This window comes from Egretta garzetta, unplaced genomic scaffold, assembly GCF_000687185.1.
Source record: "Egretta garzetta isolate BGI_Z169 unplaced genomic scaffold, ASM68718v1 scaffold264, whole genome shotgun sequence".
Classification (NCBI taxonomy): Eukaryota; Metazoa; Chordata; class Aves; order Pelecaniformes; family Ardeidae; genus Egretta; species Egretta garzetta.
In genome coordinates this window covers 2805105-2821812 of record NW_009259685.1, presented here as the reverse complement: position 1 = coordinate 2821812, position 16708 = coordinate 2805105, and the positions used below count along the sequence as shown (strand labels likewise).

General features: G+C 41.1%; 1 protein-coding gene across 1 annotated transcript in view; it reads right to left on the bottom strand.

The window, feature by feature from the left end:
* GRB10 (growth factor receptor bound protein 10) overlaps positions 1-16708 on the bottom strand; it is a 108714-nt gene that overhangs the window by 6095 nt on the left and 85911 nt on the right. Inside the window, exons 5-10 of the mRNA XM_035894133.1 lie at positions 15341-15497; positions 9403-9518; positions 6649-6723; positions 3423-3560; positions 2705-2815; positions 1523-1621 (exon numbers count right to left, since the gene is read on the bottom strand). Coding sequence (XP_035750026.1) covers positions 1523-1621; positions 2705-2815; positions 3423-3560; positions 6649-6723; positions 9403-9518; positions 15341-15497 — 696 coding nt within the window. The remainder of the gene's footprint in view (positions 1-1522; positions 1622-2704; positions 2816-3422; positions 3561-6648; positions 6724-9402; positions 9519-15340; positions 15498-16708) is intronic.

The following is a 16708-nucleotide window of genomic DNA, read 5'->3' as shown; positions in this document are numbered from 1 at the left end:
ACTTTTGCTTCTTTTCTTATCCTTATAAAAATAAGGTGACTGAATTCCAGTCATGCTCCTTGTTGAACACGATAAATTTTAGCAACACTAGTAGCTAGGAGGGTAGGAAAACACCTACTCAGTGCCTTCCCTAGAGGCACAGTGCTCTATAGGCACAAGTATAGCAACATTGCTTACTGAATGTTCTAATTGAAATGGTGTATGTAATTTTGCAAACAAGGTAATATATGACTATGGAAAGCTAAATCAGTAGGTAAATAAAAAGGAGGGTCACGGCCACAGCCTTGGGGCAGAGCCTTAATTTTCCCTGACTATACACCTTTAATCATCTTTCAGTGTTCCTTCAAAACAAGCCCCTTTTCTTCCCCTAGTGTTAACTGCCTAAGGGTGAATGTTATACACCAGCATACAGAAATTACTGCCATACGGTACTGCTGCTGCCACAGGTCGTGCTGCAAAGAAAGATTCCTCTGAACTGTCACAGCAAGATGCATGTCTACACATTTGGTAAGAATAGCTAATTCTGTACACTGTGAAGGTTTTTCCTTGCCATTCAGGAACGTTAGTGCCTCGACCAGTGTAACTGATGTCTTCAGAACAAGTGGTATCTTCAAGGCACAATTCACTACAATTACCTGATCCTCTGTTTGAGCACTTTCCCCACAAAGCAAAATTCTGTGTAAATAGGGAAAGTAAAGGACAGCTCAGAAGAAGCATTTGGAATTGCCTGGGGACTAAAACTCATACCTTGTATTAAATACAAGTCAAGTCAAGTAACTGGAGAGCAGATTATGGTAGCCAACAGAGGTATCAGCTCCACAGAAATCAAATACACATCTTGTAACTGGGATTGCTTCTTGCATCCTGGCCCATACTATGGCTAGCGCACCTGCTTTTGTAACAACTTAAAATAGGAATTTCTGTACTGCAACACAAAATCTCTTACAATTAACAAATGAGATAGTATTTGGAAAGCATTCAGAGAGATGTGCTCTGGTTTGGAAGGTGACTGCTTAATGTAGACAGAGAACAGGCATTGTGTTTTCATACCCGCAGGCCTAGGACTCTGATGTGCTTTTCCTGTGCTTACAGGGTTTTGCGTGATGGGCAGTCTGCACGGGGAGAGGAACAGGTAATTGTAACAAACATTCGCCATGTTCTCTGCTTCAAAGAGCACAAAATAATCAACTTTCTCCTCAGTTCCTTCCATGCTGACTTTGTTTCAAAAACATTGTGAAGCCTCCTACCAAGAAATCTCATTGTTTGCTCTCAGATAGGAGTAACTTTCACCCAAGAGACAGGGTTGCTTATACTATACTTTGATTTATATGTGGAAGGAATTGAGCTCAGTCCTGTGCTTAAAAGCTTAGGAGAGACAGGTCTACCTGGCATTTTTCTCTTAGCTGTTATCATTTTGGAGGCAGATGATGTTTAAGAACATATAGGTATTTTCTCATTAACAAAATAACAAATGCAACTTAACTACAGGGGTAGCTCTATTCACATAGAAGAGATTCAGTACCTTGAGGAGTCGAAAGGCAGTCATCCAGCATGTCCTGCTTTGCTCATCTTCAGCACACAACAACCTCAGTTCCTTAGTTTCATTTCTCACTCTGTTGGGCTATAAAGTATTAGAGGGAAGTCAGCTACATTCAGTAGAAAACCAACAACAGTGTAAGTTTAATGCAGAGTAAAGGCACATACAGCATTAGTCTAAGAACTGGCCACAAAAAGCTCACACTACTCTGAATTAAAGCTCAGGAGAAATTGAGCATGTGTTGAAAGAAATCACTTTCTCAGCTGGATCTAGTAAGATAAACATCATTGCCTGCTTCGAAATACCTTGCAGTTCTGGCAGTTTATAGCAACAAGATACCCAGGCCATGCCGAACCAGAATCAAGGTGTGCGGGGTTTTTTTTTTAAGAATTGTGAGAAGTTTTATAAGCCTCCATTTTGAGATGAAGAACCAAAGTTTCCATAACAGAAGGTTACTGAAAGTCTGCTCCCATCAGTTCAAGATCTGTCCCACAGCTGGTGTCTACTCTCTGAGGCAAACCCACATTATCTAGCTCTGGAACGGCTGCTAGGAAGGAGACTACTTCACTGCTGTCAACAAAACCAGCTCCCAGCCTTATTTTCTTCTCAGAAAATTACATGGAGCTTTGAAATACTTTCCAAACCTATCCCTCAGCACACCAGTTTTTCAAATCCTCAAAGGCAACTGCTTATCCTTATTTCCATTTCCCAAGACAATCTTTAAATAAATGCAAACCTCTGGCCCACAATAATGGTACAACTACACCTGATCAGAGCTTGCTCCTTTGGTGCTATATAGTTTTGGTGCTCGCTGTCCAGAGAAACTTTCCAAACTTTCCTATTCAGTTAGAGCACTTAGAAAAAAAATTTCATCTGTGAGGTGAACCAAGGCCACCTCTCAGGCACACCATGCTTCAGTACTGAGCTGATCTTGCACAGAAGTTTCCCAAGCCAAAGGAGCACCAGATAAAGTGTTAAAAGTGTCACATAAAACGATGGCAAGATTCACAGGACATGCCTGCCAAATGAAAGACGTTAAAGATCAAGTCCTCATGACAGAAATGCTTGCAGAGTTTTACATAGAAATCCCATTTAGCTGGGGGTTGGGGAAACTCTGAGCTACCAACACCGTCTTGAACTTTGGAAGAACTTAATGAGAAAAATTACCTTTATACAAAATCCATACTCTGCAGGTGCATTGTACAACTTCTTGCCTGCTATCAACGAGAAGATATTGCTGTCTTCTAGGTCGGCCAACAACTGCAAATGTCTTGGCTCCTGGGGAGATAACATGTTTTATCATAGGTAAGTGTAAGGTTTGGGAAGATCGTGCTGCAAGCTTTGCAGTCCCTCAAGACCAACCTCCAACAGAGGGCAGTGTACGAACACTGTGCTCCTCTCTCAGGCAGCTTGAAGTGGACATGCCTTGTCACCTTTTAAGTTATCCGCCTACTAGCAGAAGGTGCTTCATACAAGAAGCTGACAAAAGACTCAAACACATCACATTAAAAATGGCATAGCCTATTGCATTCCTCCTGAGGAATCTGAAAGTTAGGCAATATAAAGTATTGTTTAACTAAATTCATGAACCGTGTGCTTGGAGAGCATGACTTCTCTTGCTAACCCTGTTAGTGCGACTTCAGTAGCCACAGTCATGTTGTCCAGCTAGTTTGGGTTTATTATATAACAATGCTATATAGCTATTTTCATGCATTGAGAGCCCAGGGCTTGATTGGCATTTGATCACGGCTTGCTTATCCTTTTCTGTGCAATAAAAAAAGGGAACACACTGTGCAGATCTTTAAAAACCAGCAAAAAATACCCACTGTAAAAGCAGAAAATGCTTTCACATGCTACTACTGTGCAACTTCTTTTTTAATCTTACCTTTGAAGTTCCTTTTGTAGAACAATAAAGTCCTGATCTCCTCAAACACACATACAATTTCTTCCATGATTTCCTACCCAGCTCTTTGACATGCAAGAAACCTTGAATTTCAGGGCAGCTACTGGAGTTTAAAAAATTCTGTTGGAGAGGAAAATGTAAATGAGGATTGTGTCCTAGGGACAGATCATAAAACTGTCGCTGTATTTGCAGAACAGAGAAGCTAATGGCAAAGCACTTTGCTGACTTGGGGTGCAGTTTCACAAGCTAACCTAAACTGACCTAGATGTTTAAACTGATTTATGGCCAAAATGGATCATGCTGCTCCTCCTGTTACGTCTACCTGGCTAACTCCTCCTGCCACTGACATTTTCCTGTTTTCTGTGTCAATACTTAAATCTCCAAAAGGCTTAACATTTCTCTGTATCCCTGTTCTTCCTGCAGTTGTCCTGAAGGGACACAAAGTAAGCTTATTGATTTATAAGAGAAAATAATACCTTGTCACAACAATTCTGTCAACTAGTCTAATTTGGAAACATTGGCCAAAACCTGAAACTCTATCCCCAAGTTTTAGAATGGGAAAGTCTATTTCAGGATTTCCCACATTAAAGTCTTATATAGCACACATACCTGTCCCAAGACAAGAGCTTTCACAGAATATGTAACTCAAAATGAAACGTAGAGCAGTCAAATAAATGTCAGCAATTATACTAGACTTCACGACCCAGTATTTCAGTTCTTGACATAATTAGAGCGACCACATGTGGAATCATTTGATTTGTGATACATCAAAGGAAATAAGTATTAACTATGGTTAGTGAACTGATGGATTGCTCCCTTATTACAATGGGCCAGGTTTTTAAATGACAGAAGGCTTGCTCAGTAAGCTAAATGCCAAACTCCTCATAAATTCAATAGTAAGAAGAAAAATGTATAAACCTGGTTGGCCTAGATGCCTCTGCAATTCTTGAAAGTTGTGTTTTGATATTATTTGGTGGACAATACCCACAGGAAACAAAACAAAAAATCAGTGCCCTGTGTCAGAATTCTTAGTTGCATTAAAACCTGATTTTTTTTTTCCAGTCCTCCTCCCCATCTCATCTAACAGAATGGAAAAGAACAGTCAATTTTCCTGTTATTTGTACTATGAATCCGCTTCTCAACTGTGAAAGGGAAGGACCAAAAGGAGAATATATTCTCTCTGTCCAGTTAGATAAACCAGAAGTAAACTAAGACGCAAGCTTTTTTGACTACCTGAGCCAGGCTGACACTAGTGAAAACAGATCCCGCTGTTTTTAATGCTACTGTTAAGACTAAAAATACTAGCTCTTAATGAAGTATAGGATATTGTGAGATGTTGTTTAATATTCTTCCCTATTTTGTGTGTAATTAGAAAAACAGCGTACTTGCTCAATATTTGAGGTGGCCTCAGATGCAACACACTTAATGACTACTAGACTGCAGGAAGTCAACCTTCTACAAATTACAACTGTTATTGAAATTACGAAAAATGGTTGTGCATATTTTAAAAGGAAAGGGGTATTTAATATCAGTGCTTTAGGGAAGGTTGGGTTTGTGGTTAAACAATGAACCAAGGAGAATGTACGCATCCTCTTCCCCTCACCCTCTTGCACTGTTAACCTCCATGACTTACACTTCTCCAGGACTGTAAGCTAATGTATCTCACAAGGTTGTAAGGTCTTCCTTTCCCTGCTGTTTGCATTACCCTAGGTTCAAAACTTTTCCATCTTCAAGAACCATCTTGCTCTTTTAGGGAGTCCCGCTGCTCGTGTTAATAAGAAAACTCTATTCTCTACTTACACAGTAGCAAAAAGGGTCCAAGCTGTGAACACCTCTGTTCCTACCAGTCTGTGGCAATGCCTGTTCATGCCAGTTCTGGTTCCCGATTGCAACCTCATTGCACGTGACTTTCATTTTTAATTCCAGAAATTAGTTTGATTTTTGTTTTGTTTCCCAGCTGAGAGCTGATGCTAATGTGGTAAATTCTCAGGGAACCTGGAGCCAGTATTTAATGGGTTTTGAAGTGGTTACAGTACAAAATGAGTGCACTGGTTCAAAAGTCAGTGGAAACTTGTTGTATTTAAACAGAGAGTCAGTGCATATTTGCAAACAAGCTAAATGACAGAAATCAAGCTAGAATCAGTGATTTGTATGCATACTTTCTTCATCTATTTGTGCCCTCTGCTTTATAATTTTCCTGTTATTCATGGTACTGACTTCTAGGCAACACAGCCTTACATTCTTAATATAGTACTTTTTTAATAAACTGTGTTTTAATTTGGCCTCATGAGTTTTTAATGTCCCCCACTTCAGCTAAAGTGAAAAAGATTTAGACTACGGGGTTTAGATCTAGAGTTCTTAAACTGAGAGGTTTAAAGTGAGTGAGTTACTGGTTAGGGAGGTAGCCCACCCTTCAACACCATCCTCGGAGGCCAACCAACTATGCCACCACCACAGTTCCTTCATAAGCAAGGAGAGAAACTGTACAGCAACATCAAAACTTCAGTATACATTCAGTGCACGTGCCACTGCCGTGCAGATGACACAACTCTACCAACACTTATGCATAAGGTACACACACCTTGTAATTTAACTCGGGGAGCTTTAAACGAGATTACTTGGCAAATACTACATACAATTTTCTGTAACTACCTGCACTTACTTCTTAGGGAATTATTTTTCTGCATAAAAGAGCAGCTAGTTGGCTGAACCATGGCAAAGTTGGTCCTTAGTGTTAATTCTTAACAGGGACAAATATGGGGCATGGAAGGCAAAAGTAAAACCTCTCACATCTCAAGCCCATCTTCTAATGTACACATGCATTTTTACACTTTATCTTATGCTATGACGTGGAGTATAGAAGAGTACTTCTGTTTTGCATTTTCTAAGGGGTATTTTGTTTTTCTAGAAACATATCTGCTGAGACTGTTTTAGGAACAACGCTAGGTGGCCAAACCAGGTAGCCACAGATTAAGCTGAATATAAATGGAACAAACATGTATGAACATAGCTATGAATACTTTGTGTTTATAACTTACACCTCAGTGCCACTGGCTAACGCTTTCAACATTAGTACCGTATGCTAACTCACTACACTGGTCTTTCTCTGACCAGCTATTTCCAGACCTTTGAATTCTCCCTTCCTTCCTCTCAACCTTGCCCCTCCAGCTCCAAAACTGTCTTTGTGCATACAGATAACTTACAGTACCTGCAAAAGTTGGGACTGTGGGATACTTCCATTTGTTTGCTGGCACCAGGCAACCATTTGCTCTGGAAAGAAATTCTAGACACAAAAAGAGAAGACAATTGGAAATCATGTTATATTTGAACATTGGAATTTTCTTCCAGTCATTAATTTTCTGAAACTATCACTCTTAAATCAATTTGGAGATCCCCTGACACAGAAAGTAATACTAGTGCTTTCAAGTGCTCCTTCCTTCTCCTCACCAAACACACCACAGAATGTGGAGTTTTAAAATATCTGATATGCAGCATTTCATAAGCATATTTTCCCATTGCTTCCTCTGCTTTTGGGGATCTCTAACAGCCCCTACTTTCTAGGAAAGGACAGGATGAATGGTCCTGCGGTTTGGGTATACAGTGAATCCTTGCTTATTGGATATGCTGCCACCAAATTTCTGGGCTTCTCTCTCTGTCCAGAAAGGCTGTTCAGCTAAAAAACTCTCTAACTCCACTTGCCATGTGGAAAATGAAGAGCAGGAGGAATAACAAGTTTTCTCTACCCTCACAGAGGTAAGCTGGATGCAAATACATTAAAAGAAGTCTCAGGCAGTGATGCTGCAGGATCTCCAATATGTACACTTTTACCTTTGATAGCATTCTCTATCCAAAATACAGTTCTTCAGTGCTGTATCTGCTTGACCCTAAAACCTGCTCAGTCCCTCAGAAGGCTCCCAACAAAGTGGCATTTGCAGACCTTAATATGAGCTCAGGTGTGACTGTTGAAGCTTTCTTTTGGTTGTTCAACAGCCGGGTTATGATCAGGGCTTGAAACCCTTCCATGTGTCAAGAGAAAAGCCCTTTGTTTATATGTCAGGGTAATGTAACAGAGCCCAATGTTTTTTCTTGTCAGGATAGGTCAGCACACATTCCACAAAACAAAATAATAAAACCTGAACAAGGACACATGCAATGATTAGGCTCTATGTCGCATGCCCTGCTTCACATGCTAGATTTCAATAATCACACAAACCGGTGCTTCTACAGAGCTTTTCCATTTCAAGCATCCGGTGCAGTATCTCATTCATACTGAATCTTTGCATGACAAAGGTCAGACAGTTTTCTGATTGCTAAATCAATGACTTGACTTCAGATTTATTCCTCCAGTTCCCCTTTTCATTTGCCATGTTTTAAAATGCCTATATAATTTGGTACACAGAATTTACTATACACAGCAATTACATTAAGTCATTCTTCAAGTTTTTAAACATTCTTTGAAGCATGAAGACATGCAGAAATGCCTGAAATAAAACAATGACTGATTATAACAGCATGAATCACAACAAAAATGTTTCCCGTTTAGAACATTTGTCACTCTTCAGGCAATATAAATTTCGGTCTTTAGGGCACAAAGAGAAGGGCTGAAGGGGAATCACCCTTCTGCCAGGTAAGTTGCACAACAAATTATGAAAGCTAACATTTACCAGCCTCTCGAGTAGAAACAGTGCCATATGGCAACAGCTAATGCAACGGATAGGGAGCCTTCGCATTCTTACACCAAAAGAATGATTTATTCTATGATTGCAGGAGCCTGGGACTGAATGCCAAGCATTCTGGGTTTTACTCCCATGCTCTGTTATTAATTAAAGTATACCACATGAAACCAATGTGCTAGCTCCTATGATACCAAAATTTCTGCACAACACTCAGATGTTCATAGGTTATCAGATGGGAAGATCAACAGAAGTGAAAAATTACAAAAACTCCATGTACAGAAATGCTTCACGCAGTAAGTCAAGGCACAGCCTCTGAAACAAGCACTGGCAGATGACAAATGTATGCGCAAGCACACGTGCGAGGATGCAGCAACTGTGCATTAGTGTCGATGAGGAAAGGAATGAATTCATCAGCCGCAGTAACTTCAGCCATGAGTTTTCATGTGACCTCATGTATCTTTTCTTCTTCTGGCACCAAAAAAGTCCGACTGACTCAAAATCTGTTCTCACCTAAACCACCTCTGGATTATCTTTCTTCAGCTATCTAGATGGGTTGCACCAGATGACATCCGGTCATGTCAATAGCTCGTTCCAACTTAATGGCTTAGATAAAAAGTGAAAAATCATCCCCAAATAAGCAGTTACACTGCAAACAGTTTAAAATTACAACATTCAAAGGATCTTACAAATCTAGAAATAAGTACAGCTATGACATACAGTACTTTTCAAGCACGGATATACATGAGAACATAGAGAGGGTGAGCTACTATGATCAGCAAAGAGGGCAGAGCACACTAGTAAAGCACAGCCATAGGTGAGACACGGTTCAACATATACAATGATAAACTGGAAATTCCTTGTACGTACTAAGTGCTTTAGGGGTCACCCAGAGGGTTTCTTTTAATTATTACTGGCAGAAATTAAAAGGTTTGGATACTGCAAGCTATGTGATTAATTTGCTTCAAATCGAGTAATTTTGAAGGTAATGAATAAATTGTACTTCTGATCATTTTTCTTAAACCAACTAAGATTTCCCTGTCTTGGTCACTCTCCAGCACAGCAATAGCCATTTTGAAACAAGTATATTTGGTAACTTGAAAATACTTGAGGTTTTTAGGCTGGCAGGAGAGTACAAGGAATTTAAACATTGGTTAAAATTTCTTTGGAAAGAATTCTGTTTGTTGGTTGCTTTTTTTTATAGACGTTTAAGACATAACAGCGTCCAGCAATGTTATTGTAATCCATCCCTCTCTCTGTGGTGTAAACAACTAAGTAATGAGACTCACCATGGGATTTTTGAAAAATTCGTATTTTGCGTAATTCTTCCTGAACAAAAATTTACTTTCACTTCCCATTGTAGACTCGACTTGAACTATGAGCTCATGATCTTCCAAGCACCTCTCTGTGGAAAAAGAACATGATGTTAACACGCAGCCAACCAGCAGAAGCAGCAAGACCAACTCTAAAGAACAGGAGTAAAACAACCCAGTGCAAATCCATCACCTTTTAAGAAGTTAACAAAACATATTATAGTTTTCAAAGCGTACTGCTGAGGCATTTAAAGGAACTAGGGCGTAAGTATTACAAAGTTTAACGTTGCATGGCAGCGTTCTTCAAAGATTTCGGAGGCTTTACATGCACAGACTTTTGAGAGAGGAAAGAACGCAAGATTTGTTGTCTGCAGTAGCTTAAATAATATACGTGAACCTCATCTTTTGGTGCTGGCTATATGCTGTGGAACTGGCAAGGTGGACAGAATTAAGGGGAAAAAAGTTACGGAAAGGCCACCGTTAGGTCTTGAACTATCACAGAAATACAGTGTCCTATTTGATCACACTCTATAAAACCAGTTCATTTTAAGGTGAACTTCAGGCCTTTATTGTAGATGCTAGACAATGGGGTTTATTATGAAAGAGGTCACAGGATCTACTTTACAGGAATACTGACAGAGACAAATGTTTTGTACACATGACAGGGCAATTTTTTGCTCTAGATTTGGTTACAAGGTAACTCCCCATAACCACCGCTTCTTTGGTCAAAAGAATGGCACATCAAAGCATGAACAGGTAGCTTAACAAATCAAGTTCACTGAAAGCAGTAACCTGAAAGAAGGCAACTGGGCTAAGTGTGCACAACTTAATGAACTTGTTATCTTGGCAAATCTTCACAAGTTTATGAGAAAGTATTTTAAGTATTTTTCAAAACCCTTAGTCAGTACTTTCATCCCTTACATGATAGGAGATAAAAAATGAGGGCAAACAAAAAAATAACTTTTGCAAAGCTCTATCCAAAATGCATGTGACTTGGTGGCCGAAGAAGTTTGGAGAGTCCCTTCCCCACTTCGTGTTCCGGCATCCTCTCATTCCCACAGTTAGAAATGCCAGGCTGCCACCCAAGTTCTCTTGGGGTGTTTTCAGGACAGAAAGCAAGCAGTCAGTGGCATCTCAGAAAGTAGCAAGCTCTTGAATGTTGCTTCAATTATTCAACTTAGCAGATCAATGTAAGTTCTCTGATTGAAAACTCAGCCTATCTCTGAATGATCCCATTGTCTTTTTCACCTGCATTTTGGCTGTCAGTCATCACCGGCTCACTGATGACTTCAGCATTTACTGTGCATTTGCAATGTCCAGCCTTGCTACAGATTGTGTTTCAAGGGGCTGACACTGAAGGTTTCCCATACTGGGCTGCTCTCACATAAAAAGCTGCTGCTTACTGCATTAGCCATAACACCACTTTTAAGGGGTAGTTCTTTGACAATCGTACATCGCGATACTGCTGTTGATATCAGTTAACTAAGGACATTTTGTACCACCTGAGCATTCATCACCTAAACCTCCACATAATCTAGGGGCTTCACAGGTGAAATTTCAGGCATTGCTGCTGATCTGTTGCTACCATCATGGTTTTAGGCAACGGATTAAGTCAAGTCTCTTCCACACTGTGTTGAGGACGGTGGGCCTATGAGGGTGGAGGGCCTTTCTGTTTTTTAAATTACGCTTCCTCCAAAAAACATTTAATTACACTGATACGAATCTTCACCACAGTATGAACCCTGAAAGACCATGGTGTCCTGCTACTGCCTGCTTCTGTCATCACACAAAATTGTGGTCTTTGCTTTCCTAATGCACTGAAGATTGCTCACCTAAGGGCAGGGACAAACCACATCCTGTTCAGTCTGACCTGAGGAAATGCAGTATAGATGAACATTTGCCAATCTGTTTTGTATTTTGATCATTAGTTGGTGTAAATATACCCAGTGACTGTTTCCTAGATGCTTTAGGCAACTGACGCAGATGTATCTCTTTACCAAATCAGCACCCTTGAGATTCTGTGGTGATACTCCTGCTGATTTAATGTTTACATTTTCATTTTGATGGTGAAAGCCATCTTAAAGAAAAGGTGCAGTATTTCATAGCACGTGCATGTAGAAAGGAAGCTATTCCTGGTCAGTTTGCTACTCCTTCACAGAAGTTGTACGCTAATTTTTAAAATAACTAGGTTAGTGCAAATGGGATGAGCTGCCACTTGACACACCAGCAACTCAACCTCAGCCCTGCTTTGAGCTTCTTGCTACAAAACTAGAAGCACAGATGTCAGTCTATTAAGTTCAATGGGCCAGTCTGTCTTCAAGTGGTATTGCTGCTCAAGTGACCAGAAATGTCTCCTTTTTGTTTATCTTAATAGGCTTGACTCAGTCTCCTCTACACGCTTCCTAGAAGAACAGAATTCCCCTTCTCTCCCCCTGCTAAATTGCCCTGTATTACTATCTAAATTATACAGAACTGTAGAACTGATACCAGATAGGAAAAGGAGCTGGATTCCATCATGAACAACTCACAGGCCTGGCCCAAAATTCCCAGTTAAGAGAATCACTACAAATAACAGGTGGACCAATGTGTGGCATAGTCCACCCTGTTTCCATATTTTAGCAAGCACTGCGTCTAACTGTCCACTTCTAATTCGTTCAGATTAAGGTAAATCAAATTCAATGCACATGTAAACAAGAAAATCTATGTAAAAAACTATGCAGCAATTCTTCCTTCTAACCCTACATGTATTTCAGAGCCCTACTACTTTTCTTTCCTGGTTTAACTATATTAAATAAGATGGACAGTCAATTCTGGAGTTGGAAAAAATGAGGTTTGTAGGTAGGGATTCTTTCAAGTGTCCAGACACCTGCTATCAGGAGAGCCTGTCATTAATATTATCATTATTCTTATTATTGTCGTTGTTTTTACTATTATTATTTCTGTTACTGTCCAATACAGATATCTCAGTCCCCGTCCTCAACTGATGATAGTTAAGCATGGAGTAGCACACAGGGAGAATACCGCATTTTATGAACAGATGAGGTGTATTTCTAGTTGCAAACAAATTAAGGGGACCAATTCAAGTTTCACAGATTGCTTAAATCTTGACCACAAAGTGGTACAGTGCACCAGGAATCATTTCCACATGTTAAATCTAAGCAAGTCTGATGATAAATTGTCACACCATTGCCTCCAGTGAGAACACAAATACTTTGAGCAGTCCAATAGCTATTTGAAATTATTTGCAGGCACACATATTATTTGAAATACACCTGACTACGTGTGCAAAGTAAGCAGTCAGGTGAAGCTTCCTTAAAAACTAGGACCTGGAAGATCACCATAGTGATAAATAAGTAGCTGACTTTAAAAATTTGCTCTTGCCCTCAGTCTGCCCAACAGTAAAAAGATAACTGGTTCTGCAAACTGAGCTCTTTTGGAAAGTAGTATTAGGCAAGACCAAGAGGAAAAAAAAAAAAAGATAGTGAACTTAAATGAACTCTCCTCTTTTGGTGGGCTTCAAGATTACCACCTACAGCATTAAGTCAGCAAGGATGTCTTGAGGAAGAAATAATGTCTTCTGGAAACACAGAATTCTCACTGCTCTGAAACCATATTTCTCTCCACACTGCTCAGTATCTATTTACCATTGTTTCATGCTACATCAGATGTACTGTAAGCAATCTTATTGCTAGCGGGAAAAATATGGAACACCAAACACTTGACGGTAACTTCACCTAAGGTGCAGGCAGATTACTACCTTGACCTGGCAGCCTCTGAAATTCAGGGAAGCATTTAAGCTACTGAGAAGCTAGAAATAAGCATCTGTGTAACAAAAAATTCAAACTGCAACCAAAACTGGGTGGATGCGTGGAAGTTGGCATTTAGTTTCTCTAATATGTTACAATGTATGCTTTGGTCCCCAAACAGAAGAAATTGGATGCGTGTGTCTTCTGTTAAATGAACCCTTTTATTCCCTTTTCTGTCCACATTCTTTCAAATATGTGAAATCTGTATCATCACACCTTTTCTGATGCTTTAAATACTTTTCTCTTTGTTCACTTCTGCACCCTCAAAGGCTGAATCGCTTTTCACACAGATATACTGCGTGGCCTACAGAGGACAGCCCTGGAGCAGTCCCTGCGGCACAAAGTTTGGCGGCTGCTGAAGCCCCAACCTGCACACCCCGTTTCTCTGGGACAGCCAGGGCCCCGCTTTGTGCTTCAGTGTGAAACAGAGGTCCAAGGCAGGCAGGTCCCCATGTATATAAATGCAGCCCGATAAGTATCTTGCTCTTTTCCCATCATTGTTAATTACCAAGTTATTTGCGTGTAAACAGAAGCTTTTGATTTCCTAATCAGCCTCCTGCCCGATTCATTCAGAGATGTCACACACCAGAGTTTGACAGCACAATTAGTCACCATGGAAGCTATTGTGATGTCACAAACACTGAATTGTGGCATCATTGAATGAATCTGGCAGGAGAAGGATGTTGGTTACAAAGGAGAAGGCTTCTGTTTACACAATACCTTGGTAATCAGCAATGATGGGAAAGAGAATATAGAAAAAGAGAGCCTGGTAGTTTAATGAGCACTGATAAAACAGAAAATTGTAAAGGTTGTTAGAAGCGCGCATGTGGCATATTAAGCTACGGAGATAAAGGTTCTGTAATTTATACCTTAATTCTTCACCTCAGCCTACATTCTCAGAACTGGAAGTTTTATCACAGACATATACAAACGAGTGTTTCATGTTAATTTTTTCACATATTTCTGTGTTAGGAGAGATACCGAAATAAAACCACTAAATAATCAGGATATCCTATGATTTTTTTTTTTTTTTGAGTGCTGTTCTGCAGAGCAGTGAATTTATCTGCTTTTAGCAGTATCGGTTTAGGACATTACATCCCCAGCAAATTGTTTCTTTTTTTTTATTTGTAAGGGTTCCGAATTACATTTTTAGGCATAAAACCCCCTCTGTTAGCTACAGATAGCATTCACAATTCCAGTGCCAGCGATCACAGCTTATGATTTGTCTTCCTCTATTTTCTAGAAGAAATTCCCCGTGCAGTGTATCGACTAATACTCCAAATGCTACACTTTCTAAAGCGTTATCATATGCTACCTAGGATTATAGACAGCGTATCTGAGCGATATGCAGTTGCAAGCTGCACAGCAGAACCCTGCAACTAATCAGTGCCACAAAATAACAGGAAAAGCAAGACTGAATAACATGAGATTCTTTCAGGTACTGTAATTAAACCAATTCACGGTGTTACTTAATTCCCCACAGTTCTTCTTCTTGCTGCCTTCTTGAAACTGTAACCATGACACCTTAATTTCAGTCAGGTGGAGGAGCTGCCGCCTGGAGAGCAGATGCCACTGCTGGTCCAGAAATTGCCCATGGGTCTGCGGGTGGTGCCACCATTTTTCCCCCGCCTGAAGTCAAGTTTAGCCAACCCCCTCCCCCACCTCAGCACGCCTAGCTTTCATAAGCATTTTACTGTAGGTATGCAAAGCTGAGTCTGTTCACCCAGGTCTCCCAGCTGGTGATGAGCTGAGCTGTTTCACAGGACCAGTACTCTAAGGATCAAGCTTAATTTGCCTAAGCTGTTTATTTGCAATAGCTTCAGACACAGCAAGGTAGCAACAGAGCGCTAGCGCCAAGATCAGACAATTATTTTTCTTTTTTGCAATTAAAAAAAAAAAACAGAGGATGGGAAATAAGAGAAGGACTTAAAATGGCTTAAACGCTTAACACATCAAATCGTAATACACAAAAAGCACGTATGTGACTTCAGCTAATTGTACAAATAAAAGCAGTGGAAAGAAAACGTTCGGGCTGGAAGCACATTAATACGAATTACACATATTTTATGTTCCCAGGTAACCATGCCACCCCTTTGACCGTTCCCTACCTAATCCTAGGTGAGGGTGATGCTCCACTAGAGTCCAGCTGTTATCATCCACACAATGACTTTTGTAAACGAGCAGCTGACAGAGGTCCCTGGCTGTCATGTCTGCTAGTATCTCGACCACTTTGCTTGTTCCATCTTCACTAAAGACTTTTACATCCTGCAACATAAAGGGTACACTTACAGATCAACAGCTCTGAACATCGGCAAAACCACACAGCTACCGTAGAAAAGCGTCCTCGTGGCGTGAGGGATCCAAGCACCTTGGCAGCCAGGACAAATGACATGGATGATTCACTTTATGACACTTTCCCTTGATGCCCCCGTGCCCTACTTCCCCTCCCCCCCTCCCCAACACCTCCCTGCACTACACACAGATTCAGCAGGGTTAATATGACCACACACACAGGAAAAGTGGGAGAGTGAGCAGGTTCTGTACCGAGCTGTGTAAGGCAAGCAAACGTGAGACAGTATCAAGAGAGTACTTCGGCAAGGGTGGGCGAGAGAAACTGCATCCAGTCCAACTCGCACAGTCTCCTTTGCGATCCTGCCGGAGGCCTCCCGACATTTACAGAGGAGCAGGCCAAGACCCCAAAGATTAAAAATGTTCCCCACTAACTTTTGATTGTTTCGCTTGGGGAGGTCCCACTTGCAGTTCGCTGGCAGATCAATTAGCTAGCAGAGTCCACACATTTCTTTCCCTGCCCCGACTTCTCTTTCGATCCTAGCTTGGAAGTAGTTTGAAACCGAATGTGCATACGCTGCACAGCCTAAATATTAACGGAGATGAGAGAACAAGTCAGGAACCTTCTCCCCACCTCCCGAATTACACAGATGCTTTCCTCTTTGCATTGTTCTGCTCAAGCCGGAGGCACTTGCCTCAAAATTATCTCTCCGGGCAAACGTGCAGGTCCGAGATTTACATCAACTCCGGGCTCAATACGCTCCGCATCCCAGCGAGAGAAGGCGAACCTGAGAAAAACCCGGAGGGTCATCTGATACGGAAAATCTTACCTCAACGGCACGTAAAAGGCAGCAGTCGGAAGCACAAGATGGCATTTTAAACAGAGATTGCCTCTTGAGAGAGAGTTTGTTCTCTGCCTCCGCCGACCCTCTGCAGCCTGCGGCTGGGGGCCCGGGGTGCCGGCGGAGCCAGCGGGCGGCCGCGCCGTACCTGTCACGTAGCCCCTGCGGTGGGGACTGTTTCTGGGGAGGGAAACAACTCCGCCAGAGCTCCACTCAAAGGGTTACACGCAATCTTTGCGGTAGTGAATCAAACCACACTGTGTAGACCAATCCTAGCCCTCCCTCCGACTGATGTAATCATTTCCCACACACTATCAGACTTCCAAATTATTCCCGCCCCCCCCC